This window comes from Leptonychotes weddellii, chromosome 8, assembly GCF_054177405.1.
Source record: "Leptonychotes weddellii isolate Sample4059 chromosome 8, ASM5417740v2, whole genome shotgun sequence".
NCBI classification, from domain to species: Eukaryota; Metazoa; Chordata; class Mammalia; order Carnivora; family Phocidae; genus Leptonychotes; species Leptonychotes weddellii.
Window position 1 is genome coordinate 99,303,291 of NC_138376.1, and position 15,401 is coordinate 99,318,691.

Genomic DNA, 15,401 nt, shown 5'->3' on the forward strand with positions numbered 1-15,401 from the left:
CAAACTCTAGCATACAGCAGAAGCCCCTAGAGGGCTTGTTAAACCATGGATTGCTGGTCCCCTACCTCCAGAATTTTTAGGTCAATAGGTCTGGGGTAGGCCCTAAGAATCATTTCAGAACCAAGGTACTAACCCACCATTTTACACCCTTCATGGCAGCTGTTTGGCCTGTGTGCACCTGTTACAAGAACTTGGAATAACTCTCACCCTTGGGACAGTTCCAACCAGTATTAATCAGAAAAGTTTCTCCAAGAATAGAAGTGAATTTTCAGGATTCCTTGCCTAAAGACATCTTAGGATATAGCACTGAATAGTAGAAAATGTCTCTTAGCCACCCCAAGCTTCATTCGAGGGATGTTCACAGGTGATATTACAGAAATAAGGGTTTGGCACACAAGAGTTTGAGAAAACATCTCCCTTCAACTTGTTGAGTTAATGTGCCATAAAACACACTTCAGGAGAAGTTGGCCTAAAACTAATGGTAGAACTACATAAATGTTTCAACTCACCAGTTTTTCAAACTTTTATTTGACATAGAATTATTTTTTCAAATGAAATCTTGCCCAGAACACTAACCTATCAAATAGATACTTAACAGAATAGACGTCGTTTGTAGAATACCTGAAGCACCCCAGAGAATCCTAAGATTCCAAAGAGCACAGTTTGAAACTTTATTCAATGCATAATAAACACAGACTCTTACAATGGATGTTATTGCTAGAAGGTAGCTTTGAGCCCTAATCTATAACCCTCATCCCAAGACCAGTGCTTCCTCCCTCATTCCTTTAAACAAACGAACATAGAACTGTGTGGAAGAACAAGGGCAGGTTTGTTTTAGAGATCTCATCACTGAGAGTTTTTCTGTACCGGGTATTTTCAAATTTGACTGAATAGGATTGTGTATTATATTTTCATCTTCCGAGGGCTATGCTTCGTGTCTCATTGTTTACCTCTGACCTGAAGAAGATTTGGGCCATTTCTTTATTTACATTTTTTTCCCTTGTGAGATAGAAACACCATGCTTTAATTACTGTGCCGCCCAAAAGAAATATAATTGGAGAAATATGTCACCTTTCCCTGTTTGTTATGGATCGTTATTAACTACCTCTCTGTTCCCAGCAGGAACACCCATGGCAAACTACATTTCATTTGGAGATCATGGGGAAGAGCAGATGCTTGGTGCCATTTTTGCATGTGGCACTTTTGTTTACTAATTTACAAAATTTGTCTTACCCCCTGCAGCTGTAAATGAAAAAGCTGTAAGACTAAATGAAACTCTAGGAACTCAAGACAAGGCCTTTGAGAGAAATTTGCAAGGGCTTCAGAAAGAGATTGATCAGATGATGGCAGAACTGAGGAGGAAAAATCTAGATAAACAAAAGGAGGTTGCTGAAGATGAGTTAGTGTGAGTAGATGCTTTATTATTTTTTCATTTGATACACTGAGCTTTCCAAATGATTGCTTTCAGTTTTCTAAAATGTTCATCATGCTTAGGAGTAGAAGATGCTCTGTTATTTATTTTTCATTTAGTTATGATTTCTCTTGCTTGAAAATGGATTAAAAGCATGTTTTTGCCTATATTTAAATAATTAAATAAATGATCTTTTCTGGAGCTGTCCCTCCCATAATTAGGCTAATGGACTTGCTTTATTAATTGCCTGTATGAGGGACTTCTAAACCATCAATAGTTTTTTGTTGCTGTTAATGAAAATATCTCTGAATAAATAAAGTTACGAATTTAGCAGTCCATTCTGTGCATTTGGTCATTTTAGGAAATGCTGAAAAGAGGAGTCATCAAATAATAAATACCTAAGACTTTGCAATTAGGGCTGAAAATTTGAGGTTGGGAATAGCAATCGTGATTTTACTAATGCAAATGAACTCTGTGACCATACATTCAATAAAAAAAATACATGTTTACATTTATAGTCAGCTAACTTCAAAGTGATGGTGTTATTAATACTTAAATTATATATATATATATATATATATATATATATATATACTGTTCATTTAGTATGTATACTAAAACCGAATATATCAATGTTCATACCATATATTTCAAAGTAACAGAGAAAATGTATCACCGTGGTGAATTAGGGGTTGTTTTTTTTTGGTATGTGAAGTGAATCATAAAATTTATTTCATCAGTCAGATTATGAGAATAACATGACTCCAATTGAAGATGCTATATTACTAATACATTTTAAATGTGTGGGGTTTTTTATACTTTAGTATATTAATTATAAATGGCCTTGCCACTTTTCTGTTTTCATCTTGATTTAGTACATAGTCAATCTGCTTTAAATACTGTCTTATTTTTCCATTCTTTGAATGCTAGCATCTCTTTGTAACACAGTTTAATACCAATAAACTGTGAGGCAGTGACAAGGGCTTATTGTCTGTAATTGGGCTGGGGTGCTTGCAGAGCTGCAGAAGGCCTTCTGAAGAAGGTGAAGAAGTTATTTGGAGAGTCCCGAGGGAAAAACGAGGAACTGGAGAAGGGTCTCCAGGCAATATTGGCAGACTACAAAGACAAAGTTGATGATGCTTGGGACCTGTTGAGAGAAGCCATGGAGAAAATCAGAGAGGCTAATCGCTTATCTGCAGCAAACCAGAAAAACATGACTGCTTTGGAGGTGAGTCTTAGGGATTCTCGTCTGAATCTGTAGGGATAGGGCAGAGGGTTGGGGGTTGAACATGGCTGGATAAGTCAAGTTGCTGCACATTTACCCAAATCAAGAACAACTCTGAAAGGAGACTTCTAAAAAGCAGAACAGGAAATGATCCTTTAAAAAAAAAAAAAAAAAAAGCCAATGACCATTGCTATAGAATCAAATAAAATTTAAATAACAAAATATTGAAGATTCTGAGGATGGTTGATACAAATGGGACCTTGATCTTAATGGCAACTGTGGCACTTTCTAGAAATACATCTTGGGCAAGGCAACTCAAGTCTCTAAGCCTCAGTCTTCAAACTACGCAATGAATGCATTATACTAGAGCACATCCAGGGTATCTCCGAGTACTGACATCATATGATTTTGTAACCCATACACCATTGTTTAGACATCTAGCTGCCATAGGTCACACAAGTACCAAGTATTTCCTAATGGAATCTGGCACATTGAGAGTCCAGTGCTTGGGAAGATTTTGGTTTTCTTTTTCTTTGCAATGTGTTCTATGCAAATGAAATTTTAAAAGGGACTAACATGAACAGATCACGTCTGAGTAATTTTTTCCTCACAGACAAGAGATAATTCTCTCCTCAAGAAATGATGGGCAGCTTCTGCCTTTTTTAGACAGCTGATGAGGCTAGAACTAAAATAGATTCTTCCTTCTCTTCCTCCCTCCCTCCATCCCTTCCTTTCTCTTCCTTCCTTCCTCCCTTCCTTCCTTTCTTTCCTTAATACTTGACATGGCAAATTGAGCACTTTTCCCAAGAGTAAATTCAGCACATATGATGCTGAGCCGGGAGCCCGATGTAGGACCCCATCCCAGGACCCTGAGCTGAAGGCAGATGCTCAACCGACTGAACCACCCAGGAGCCCCAATGAGTGAATTTTTTAAGTGTTTTTTTCGAGTCCCTCTCCTGGGATTTATCTTTGTCATTCTAAAGGAAGATTGAGGAGGTTCATTTTTTTTCTTAACTGCAGTATCTAATCTTAACCAATTTGGAGTCTACTGACATGCTGGAAATATTAAAGAAAACTACCATCTTGAGAGGCAGGATGCTGGGATACCTTCTCCCCAGTGCCAGCATGATTCATCCTGCTCGGTGACACACCAGTGGTGTGACTTACCCAGATGCGCACCTCTCCATTTTATGGCAACAGTTTAAGAAATTAAAATTACCTGTGTGGAAAGCATAATAAGCATTTGGGAAGTATTTCAAGAAGAGTTATAGTGGCGCAGTAAATGGTCCTTGCAGCTACTCCTTCCTTTTAGTGATATTTAAAACCAGGAGCCATCATTCTTGGGCGCCCCTGGAGATGCCTAGAGCTTACGAAGTCAGTATTGCATTTCTAAGTGGTCCTTTCTGTATTTTCATTTTATGTGTCATGCTTAACCAAAGACTTGTTAAAAACTTACTGGAGTAAATAGATAAACTGACTAAATTAACACCAGTAAGGCACAGCTTACTTAAGATTGCCAGGGCTGATTAGGTTGCTTACCACGGTTCCTGCTAGACCAGCTAACTGAGAATCACCTGAACAGTTTGTTCAAAGATGGGTTCCCTGAGCTCCTACCCAGAGTGTCAGTTGGTTAGTTTGGGCTGTAGCCTAGGGTTCATATTCTAAAACTCTCCCTAGGTTAATCCAATGTGCCTACTGGTTTGAGAATAACTGATACAGATTATTCAATCAAATGGATACAGTGTATTTTAAATAGATAACTGCATTGTGCCTGTGTTCACAAAGAAGGTGCTATAATTAAGACCCAGCTCAAATGTTATTTGTTGATTTTAAGGAGATAAGCATTTTTTTTTTTTATTAAAAACACTTATTAAGCCCCTACTAAGTTCAAGAAATGTGCCAAACACAAAAATTGATTATATCCAAGACTGGTCCTTATGGTGTGGTCCTTAGAACAGCAACATGAATATCAACTAGAAACTTAAAAATGCAAATTCTTGAGCCCCATCCCAAACCTATCAACTCAGAAACTGGGAGTGGAGCCCAGCAACTTGTGTTTTAAAAATCCCTCCAGTGATTCGGATATAGCCTTAAGTTTGAGAACCAGTGATATAAAGAATAAAACACCATCTCTGATGACTTCAGGTGACTTGTATTTAGTGAGAGGTGCACATAAGTAAGTCACTCTATATGCACTGCAGTAATTATCATGGAGCTAAGCAAAGGAAGGGCATCGAAATCACCCATGGGTTAAGGAGGGCTTCACAGAGGACATGATAAATGTGCTGAGTCTTGAACAAAAGGCACTAGTTAGTCAAAGTAGAAAAGGAAGAATATCCCAGAAATAGGGAAAACTATATGCCAAGACATGGAGGGGAAAAAAGAAAACATAAGAAATCTGGGGGAAAATTCAGTGGTTTGATAGGACTGGAATGAAGACTGCATGGGAACGAATAGCAGATAGAGAGCCAAGGAAGACAGGCGAGCTCCAGAACTTGAGTAATGAAAGACCAAGTGCATTCTGAGATCAAGTGAAGAATTTGGGTCCTATCCTGGAAACTATCATTAACAATTGAAATATTGAAGTCATGGATTAAAGTTACATTTTGGAAAATTTGTGAGTGGTTTATATAAACTGGAGAATTAGTTTTGTGTTAGGAAACAGTGTGGTATAAGGTTAGGAAAGTAGGCAGTGGTAATATTAAATGCCTGTCAGATACCAATCATAGCAAGGGGCTGTTGGTAACCAGGGTGTTTGAGATTGACTAGGAATGATTCCTGGCCTCATAGACCTTACAATTGAGGCAGTTTAACCTTTCACAGTACATAATACTGTGATTAATATGGGCTAGGAGCATCCGCAAAAGAGTCACAAAAATGATGGCATCATAGCAGAGACTGAGAGAGATGATGGAGTCACATGAGCCCAAACGCAGAGTTCCAGAAGGGCAAGGTGATCTTACAAAATGTCAAAGAGAGCCATAAAATTCATTGCCCAGCTCCGGAAGTGTGTAGCAGAAGATGGCTCTGGAAATAGCATTTGGAGCTAGATCATAGAAGCCTTTGAATGCAGCCTTCTGGAGGGGCATGGGCTTCGAGTGCACTTCCAGAGAAGCCCAGAGGGGACTGGGCAGAGAAGGCAGAGGGGACTGTGTGCCTGGTGGACCCCAAGAATGTGAGCCATTCAGTTATGCGAGGAAACATATACTGAAGAGTCAGTCCCCAAATCGACCATTAGAAGGATGCAAAAGGAAGGATTCAAAGAAAGTAGTTAGTTGCTAGACAGGCAGGAAAATAAGCTTCTTTGGGTTCTTAATCCTTCCACCCCGCCCAAAAAGGTTTTAAACTTAGAGAGCTCTGGAATGAATTAAGATCTGATTAGAAGCTAAAAGTAGAAATATAATTAACTTTGGTCTTCAAGTGGAATCACTTAATAGTTAGGCTTATGGCATACTTTGGGAGAATTCCCTTTATCCATGGGCCCCCTTGTTGTTCCTTGAACACTTGAAGCTTCCTACCTTAGGTATTTTTTATCCTACATCATTCTCTATCCTCTCTTTACTTTTGTGGCACTCAGAATTACTTTAAAAATATTATCATATTAATTTATTCATTCATTTACTCCCTCCTCCAGACAGGCCACAAGGTACATGTCTTTCCTGCCCACTGTATCCTCAGGGCCAAGAACAGTGTCTGGTGCAAAGATAGAACCGAATTTTTTTCCAGTGAATAAAGTACCATAAAGCAAAAACAAATAAATGTTACATCAATACTTTCATTAATATTTGGGAGCTCCAAATAGTCATCTTTCCTTGTCTCAAAGCTAGATTCCATTAGTGTCTAATTTGAAAATTAGCCACCTCTAAAATCTCCCTAAATTCTGGCTTATCATTTCTGCTTTAGTATGATAAAGAACACATTTTGACCTTTGCATAACAATTGGTTCCCTAAAGTGACTCAGAACTTTTAGGACAATTCTCATTCACTACTTAATTGAAATCAGAATGGATATAGCTCTTTACCTAACATCCATGTGGAAATATTCTCTCCCTCTGATTGGTACAGCATTTTAAATTAGCTTGATTCATGAATATAAACAAGCCAAATTGAAAAGATTATCAAATGTCTGAGTATGGCATGACTTTAAATCAGTTCACATAAAAGCTAGGGACTAATTGGTAGTTCTGGAAAAGAATGTCAAAGCCTTGGAAGATAAGATGTGACTTGTAATCACAACACCAGGACTCCCCTACCTGTGTTGTCCATGAATAAGACTGACATAACAAAACTTGCCCTGAATTAGCCAGTGATGGGACTAGCTGAATGATCCAAGTGTCACCCAGGAATGGACTCTAATTTCATTTATTCATTCAAAAATGTTTATGGAGGAAACTGTTCTAGGTCCTGAAGGTACAGTGATACATATAGACTGTCTTTCTGGCATTTATATTAAAGTGAGGGAGATGGTCACTAGACCAATAAGTAAGTACATAATATGGACATAAAGTCTGGAGCATGGACTAATATACATACTAAGTGATATGTTCAGTGATATTAAGTAACAGTGCTTTTAGCAACTGTCAGAAGAAGCAATCAAGACAGTTCAATCTATAGAAAAAATAAAATAACATTATCCAAGTTTCTATAGTTTGTGGCTACCCTATAGAATAGAATTCAGATAAATGAGTGCTAAGATGAAGAATAAAATAATTATAATAGTTAGCAATTACATTGTGTTTACTGTGTGCTAGGCAGTGTTCTAAGCCAGTTCTTCTCCAATTTTACTGCATATATCACCTGGGGTTCTTGTTAAAATGTAGATTCTGAGTTGAAAAGGTAGTGAGATCTACCAACTCAGAATCTACATTTCTGACAGTTGCTAAAAGCACTGTTTAATGAAAATCAGTGACACCAATTCATTGTAAGATGCATGTAGAGTATAGGGACCATACACAAATGCACAGCCTGTTGAACCGTACATAACTGAAGAAGCATAACATACCGAATACACCATGCAATATCACTGAACATTATTACTTTGTATGTATATTAGCCCATTGAGGAGGTTGGTGAAGAGACAGGGAAAGAAGGGTATGAGATTAGTGCCTTCCAGCACAAATAAGGCAAGTGATTTCCATAGTAGGAGAGACAGTGCTTTCATTGCTCAAGACCCAGGTTTTATCATTAGGTAGACCAGGGTCCAAACCTCTACTGCATAGTTAGTGTGACCTTGAGCAGATCATTTGTTCATTTTCCTATTCTTTTTTTGTTTTTGTTTTTAAAGATTTTATTTATTTATTTGAGAGAGAGAGAACGAGAGACAGAGAGCAGGAGAGGGAGGAGGGTCAGAGGGAGGAGAAGCAGACTCCCCGCCGAGCAGGGAGCCCGATGCGGGACTCGATCCCGGGACTCCAGGATCATGACCTGAGCCGAAGGCAGACGCTTAACCATCTGAGCCACCCAGGCACCCCATTTTCCTATTCTTTGAAAAGGTGATAAACACAGGACCTGTCGAGTTAGTGTAGAACTTAATGAGAAAAGCCCATAAGCTACCTGGCACATCTTGAGGTATAAATGAATATAAAACTAACATTGTTATCTATATAAAAACATAAATGGCAGAGGTTTAAAATGGATGCCTTTAAATCCACAAGCGATTGGGAGAATGAGTGAGCTATATCAAGGAGAAAAAAAAAAAGAGGCAAAGGTACATTCCAAATAGAAAAATAACAATATTTCTCTCTCGTCGATTTTACTCTTCTAGGCTAGGAATGAGTTCCATGTAGTTTTGAGACAAGCTCTCAGCATCAAGGAAAAATTAGAGCTTGCTCTCTTTTTATGGAACAATCCATTAAGTTTATTCTTCCATGTGTTCGTTTCTCTTTTTTTGAAAAGCACTTCCCCTAAGTTCCCTTAAAAATCTCACTTCTTCCAATTTTTACAGAACTCCCCTAGACTAAATCTGCTTATGTTTATGCTCACAAAATACTCATTTGGACTTCGATTCTGGAATGTAATGTCTAGTTCCAATGTAATTCAGGCTGCTACCACATGCTCAGGAATATATATTCAGCACTTACACTTGAGTTTAAAATGGGTGTCCATCTTGCTTCAAAAATAGTTCTTAATTCCTCAGCTAACATCACATAACTTTTCTTCTCTTGGATGACTTTCTCACATTGGGAGGAGGAAAGCACCTAGATAGACATTTAAATAAAATAACTCTTGAAGGAGCGGCCAGGTAGTTGATGTCATTCCCATCCAGCCTCATCGTCAATGCGATGTGCCTTGTTTGCAAAGCCTGTGTTCAGTCAGCTCAAGGAAGTCAGGAAGGAATATCGGGTTGGATAGGGTTTTGATGTTCTATTCATACTGTACTACAGAAAAAGAAGGAGGCTATTGAACGTGACAAACAACAAACTGAGAACACTTTAAAAGAAGGCAAGGACATACTTGAGGAAGCCAACCGTCTTGCAGGCGAAATCAACTCAGTCATAGATGTGAGTATTTCATAAAAGCCAAAGTTAAAGGAAAATAACAATGGCATAGGATTTCATAAGTGGGAAGCAGTGAGAAATCTCAGTAACATAAGCAAATACTAATTTTTTTTTCTTGTGGGTGTCAGATCGTTTCTGCTTGATTCCATTGTGACCGTGCCTAGCTCTTGGCAACAGTTAAAACTTCACATTGTTCTCCCAACAGACACGAGTGCCTGTGTGAGAATACTCACAACACTCCTATAAACCTGTATTTTTCTCCACAGTGATGAAGGGCATTTCTTGTTTCCAGGATAGCTCTTAAAATCTGCTTCAATATTTATATAAAATTGGTTAAAAGAGAAATGTAAACCTATAAGCAGACTTTCAATGTAGTGCATAATGCAGTAGATGCTGTACTATATGGCAAGAGAAACACATATACTCTAAAAAATCCTAATGACTATCATTTATGCATGTATACCTATGAAGAAGCATTTTCTTAGAAAAAGACAGTTCTTCTTGGTGTAAATTGGCTCCATATATTTCCTAATCTCTCTCATTAAATAACAGCTTTTATTCTGTATTCTCTTCTTGCTATATTAGTAAAATTGAAGTTTCATTAAAAAAAGTGTGTAATTATATCTCCTAGAGAAATTAGTAACTGAGAGGAAGCTTGGATCCACTTACTTAAAATGCCCTCTCTTCTTATATATCAGTATGTTGAAGACATTCAAACTAAATTGCCACCCATGTCTGAAGAGCTTGAAGATAAAATCGATGACCTTGCCCAGGAAATAAAGGACAGGAACCTTGCTGAGAAGGTGTCCCAGGCTGAGAGCCATGCGGCTCAGTTGAATGACTCATCTGCTGTCCTTGATGGGTATGTCATTTGTTGTTGGAAATGTCCATGTATCTTGACACTTGTCCAAAAGTTGTGACTAGCAGAAATGGTAGAGAATCTCTTTCAAATCTTGATTTCTCTAATTAGGAACATACGAGCTACATGGCCTTTCTGTGGAAGAGCCTAATTAGGAGGGTCTGGGCAAAGCTCCACTGAAGCAGCATCAAAAGTCTGAGTTCAAAGTGGATTCAAATACGGCTTGGTGGGGAGTGAACATAGCCCTAGGCTATACTGAGAAAAAATATTTTCTGTTCTTTATTAGAGAGCACAGCGGTTGCTTTATTAGCATTTTAAATAATAATGGATAAACACACATCCTGCTTCAAATTCTAGTTTTATATTTTTAATGAAATCAAAACTATTTATTGGCTTTTGACAATGCCAAATACATAGGCATTAAGTCTGTTTCTTCTCTTTCAAACTCCAGGGAGACCCTACATATTCCCCTGTGAAATAACAGCTTACTATAGCTGGGACTCTTACGTGGGTCAGAGGAGCAAGGTCAAGTGGCAAAGTGTGTTTGACCTATAAATAGCCTTCTAGGTCTAACTGGTATGCTTCCCCTACAATTTTGGGATTGTCATAATAAATATCAGTCCTATAAGCCCCAAGAACAATTGCCTCAGATCTGTTATTTAATATATAACATGTGTAAGGTTCTATTCCAGGACTTGATATCATTGATACAAAGGAAACTATTAATGTTTGAAGACCCTGGCCACAATTCATGCACAATTCATTTTATAGTAAACTTTTGCCCATTTAGCAGGTAAGCTAGAAGTCCACAGATGCAGGCTCCAGGTCCTTAATTAGGGATGTGTTGGTCATGTAACCTGAGACAAGCTATTTAACCTTCTGAGATTCATTTGTTCTCATCTGGGCAGTACACCTCCCCTAAAGAGATTTGTGAAATTCATTCCAGTAATATGGTACATGTGCTCTGAAACATATAGCAAGCTTTACAAATGCCCTAAAGGATCATCTCCCTGCTCATAGTTGCATGGTGCACGTGGTTGCAGAAATTTTTGAAGGATACTGCGGGTGTTTAAAAATGTGTTGGTAGTATTTCACAGCTGAATTATTTAGGAATATGAGTTTAAATTGAAAACTATAATACAATAAGTAGATACCTCATTATGACTTGGAATCATAATGATCTTGGCTGTGATCATTTGGAAGCCATATTTGTTATAAGTAGAATGTTCTTCATTTGAGTACCAACTGCTCTGATGTTCTTTTTGGGGGGTAATCCCAACAGAATCCTTGATGAGGCCAAAAACATCTCCTTCAATGCCACTGCAGCCTTCAATGCTTACAGCCATATTAAGGACTCTATTGATGAAGCTGAGGAAATTGCCCAAGAAGCTAAAGGTCTTGCGCACGAAGCTACAAAACTGGTAAGAACTGAATAGTGTTATGTACTAAGAATGCAGGTCAGTCTTTTGGAAAAAGTACCTAAATGGAATTTCTCGAATTTAAATGAGCTCAGAAAAATCCCAGTAAACTAGAATATTTATTTTGAATTATTTTCAAAGGCTCCTTTTAAATTGTATCCAAAATAAACTTTCAGTGTGCTGTAATAATAGAACTCTTTTCTCAGTCTCTCACTACTTCCCACTACTGATGAGGGTCTTGAAATTATTGCAGATGCCAAGCAGGTTTTTGCCACCAACTCACAGAAGAATGACAGTCAAACATAAGACTCTGGACAGGGAAATTTATTGCTATTGCTCCAAATATCATCAATAAGAAAGTGGCCTGAAAATTAACACCGCTGCTTATACTCACCCACAAATTGGTTATATGTGAAGCTTGACTAGAAAGTATACATTTTACAAAACACATGAGATCATATGCTTCTAAACTATTTATACTATTGAATCCTGTATCAATTTTATCAATTGAAACCTGTACCTTCAAAGGAATCTTGGGCTGTTGTCATTGTTCCAAATACATTTGGAAATATTGCGGAATTTGGGGTCTCCAAGTATAGCACATTATCTGAGTATCTTCAGTACTGACAAATCTTCATTCTTCACATGTAGAGCAACATTTTGAAAATAAGTCATGTGGTACACCTTCATAATACTATTTTAAGCTAAAAAATATTTCATAGGAAGCACATGCTGAGTTAAAATGTTCTGAACTAAATGTTCTGAACTCCTTTGGTCTTCGCATCAGAATTTCAGGAAAAAAAACTAGATTGGACCTTTGATTGTGAATGATACACATAAATAATTAGTGTAAAAGAAACAGATCAATATTTTCTTTGCTTTGGTATTGGACACAAAAGGTTTTTTGGACCTCAGGGATAATAAAGATATTTACCACACTCTTACAAGGTTTATCTCGTGGTCGTAATGAAAACATCATATTCCATCAGCAGTTACTACTGTTTTGGTTCCTCTGGGATAAGCTCTAATACCATATGCTCTCTTTATTTCTTATTCAAAATTGTGATACAGTCATTGCAGAAACTTCCCTATGCCCAGTTATCTTTTCAAAAGGAACTTATTTTTCAAATCTAAACTATTTATCTATCTTCTCATAATCTATTTTAAAGACCCAAATTTCCAAGTTCACCATTTTCATCTGACCTATGCTTTATTGTAGGACCATTTTAGCGTCTAGCACCGTGCCCGGCAAATAGTAGGCACTCATGAAGGAATGAATGAATGAATGTCATTCTAACTAATATCTTTCAAGTCTATCTATAATCATTTGTCAAAATCTCACTATTGTCCTTGCTTCATCTTCATAAACTTCTAACATTTTTATATTAAAGAGCTGTTTAATTTCACCCAAATTTAATACTATCACTTTATATGTAGAAGACTGTAATTTTTATGCAGGCACAAAATGTTCTCTTTCCTTAACACTGATGCTTTTACATGACAATCTAGCCAGCCTCAAACATAGAGCTGAGATGAACTATAATGCATTGCAACATGTCCTCTTGTTATCATCATTCCTTCTCTTTTTCCATATCCCATATAAAAAAAAATAAATGTCTGAAAAAGTACAAAATAAATGCTAAAGAGAATCCCTTATTGATTAAATGGCTATCCGCAAACTCACAGAAGACTGATTTGTCCCAGAAAACTTATTGGACTGAACAGAAAGTTTCTTTCTTGAACAGAAGAAATAAATTTTTAATTTTAATGTCATGATAATATAGTTCTGTTTTACTAGAAAATAAATATATTCGCCAGTCATTAGGTTGAGCAATTACATAGCTAGGGCTAGCATTCTGTATATGTAAGATCTGGTATTATTGCTGGATAAACACAAAAGAGTGAGACTAAGTTTATTATTTATGTGTGAAAGAATTCAAGGATAAAAATATGGAAGAGTCCTTTACTCGTTTGAGTTTCTCCCTAAAAAGAAGGAAAAATGTTTTCAGTGAATCAAAAAGCACAAAGAAACAAAACAGGAATTTACATGAGGAGAGAAAAGGCCTGTTAGACAAGCAATAAAACAACCAATTACTACTGTGAAGAAAATGGATGTGAATTAATGTGAGAAGAAAAAAAAAAGCATTGAAAATGACATAAGGACAGAAACAAATGAATGGTAGAAATAACCTCAAAGCATAATTGACAGCATTTTTAAAGCAACTTCACTTTTAAAAAAATCTGCTTAAGTCTACCTATTTATAAACACACACATAATCAAGAAGGTCATTGAAAAGAAAATATGAGTGAGAAAAAGTTGATCATTTAACTAAATAATAAGCAGGTGGAGGTTTTGTACAATTAAAGACTGTAGTGCAGCATTCCTATGTAAAGAGTAACAGCTACGTGTCTTGCATGCATCATTTATTTAAATATTGACATAAAGTATTTTGGAAGTGTAGATATTATGAAGAAACAAACACTATTTTTCTGTTAGTGTCAGGTGGGATAAATACTATAAAGCATTTGTTTTCCAACACACAATCTCCAAGATAACATCTCATTTGTACCTCTGATTGGTGGGTGCAAGGAAAGGAGAGGGAAAATGTGTCACTTTAGAAAAGAGAATAGGAAGATCCAGTTATTTTGTTCTAATCTTAATTCCTTTGGGTCTATAAAAAGTCCTCTGATGCTAAAACAACTGAAAATTAAAACTTTAAAAAAATTTCCAGATAGGTGAACATAAAAACCTATGTTATCAGCCAGATCAGGTTTTAAAAGTAGGTGGACAAATAGATTTCATATGCTGCTGGATGCTTGGAATCACCACCAGAGGCAACAGACTTCAGTGGCCCCGGGATATGAGGCCTCTGAGCTTTCCACTCGAATGGTCTTAGATGCTGTGCACTTGAATCTGGTGCCTTCCAATAACAAACAGCAACAACAATGAAAAGAAGGGTTATGTAGAGTGAATTCCATAGTTCTGGATCACTAAGATCATAAAGAATCATCACATAGTAATAATCACACAGTCTCACCCATTCTGCAATGTCATCTCCCTTCCTTTCCTTCCTCCCTCCCTTTCTCTAAGTCAGTGGAATGTGCTATGTCCTATATACTAACATGTAGGAAATTTAGGCAGTCATCACCTTCCCTTGGTATCTTGCATTAAAAAAAAAAAAAAATGAATCACTCACTCCCCTGGCAATGGGAGGTTTCCTCTCTTCAGTACCCTCTTGTTTACCCTGGAGTCATTGTCTCAAACTCACTCTCTTTCTCTCCCCCTCTCCTTCTCCCTGTCTCCCCCCTTCTCTCTCCCCTCTCACTTTTCTTCTCTCTCTCTCTCTCTCTCTCTCACACACACACCCACACACACACACACCAGCAATATTCATTAATACCCTCTAGCCCAGGCTCCCCCTTCTCAATTAGAGTCAGTGTTCAGTCTGATCTTCACTAAATGAGCATTAGAAATAGAAGAATTTATACTGGGCTTCAACTCCAGTACATTGTGTTCTTTCTCTTTAGTCTCCAAATTCAAGTTCTGTTACTTGCTACAATTACCCATCATTTGAAGGAGCCATAATTCTAAAAATTATGGTCTAAAACATGGTCTTTTCCAGATATTTCTAGAAAAAAATATAAAATACAGAATAAAATGAAAGCAATTTGTGACATCTTTTTTTTTTTTTCCCATAGAAACAAGAAGAGTTAGGTAGTAAAGAACAGGGCTGTATCAGCAAGGTGTAGGCTTTAGATAAACTACAGAGATGAGGGGGTAGTCTAAAAAATATATTTTTATAGGAGGAAATATACCTAAAAATTAAGTAAGTTTAAAGCCTTGATTCTAATAAATACATGAACTGCTGTTGTAAGTGATTTTCTAGTGTTTATTCCTTTAACATGAGGAGAGTGGGAATCCATAGAAACCTCAAAAGGAGTTTTCTCTTGCTTTAGGGTCAAGAGTCTAAGGAATAAACTGGATTTTTGT

General features: G+C 37.1%; 1 protein-coding gene across 1 annotated transcript in view; it reads left to right on the plus strand.

Annotated features, from left to right (window-relative positions):
• The window catches only part of LAMA2 (laminin subunit alpha 2), a 576,425-nt gene that overhangs the window by 451,291 nt on the left and 109,733 nt on the right, over window positions 1–15,401 (plus strand). Inside the window, exons 36-40 of the mRNA XM_081828983.1 lie at window positions 1,243–1,405; window positions 2,429–2,639; window positions 9,020–9,136; window positions 9,832–9,995; window positions 11,275–11,413. Coding sequence (XP_081685109.1) covers window positions 1,243–1,405; window positions 2,429–2,639; window positions 9,020–9,136; window positions 9,832–9,995; window positions 11,275–11,413 — 794 coding nt within the window. The remainder of the gene's footprint in view (window positions 1–1,242; window positions 1,406–2,428; window positions 2,640–9,019; window positions 9,137–9,831; window positions 9,996–11,274; window positions 11,414–15,401) is intronic.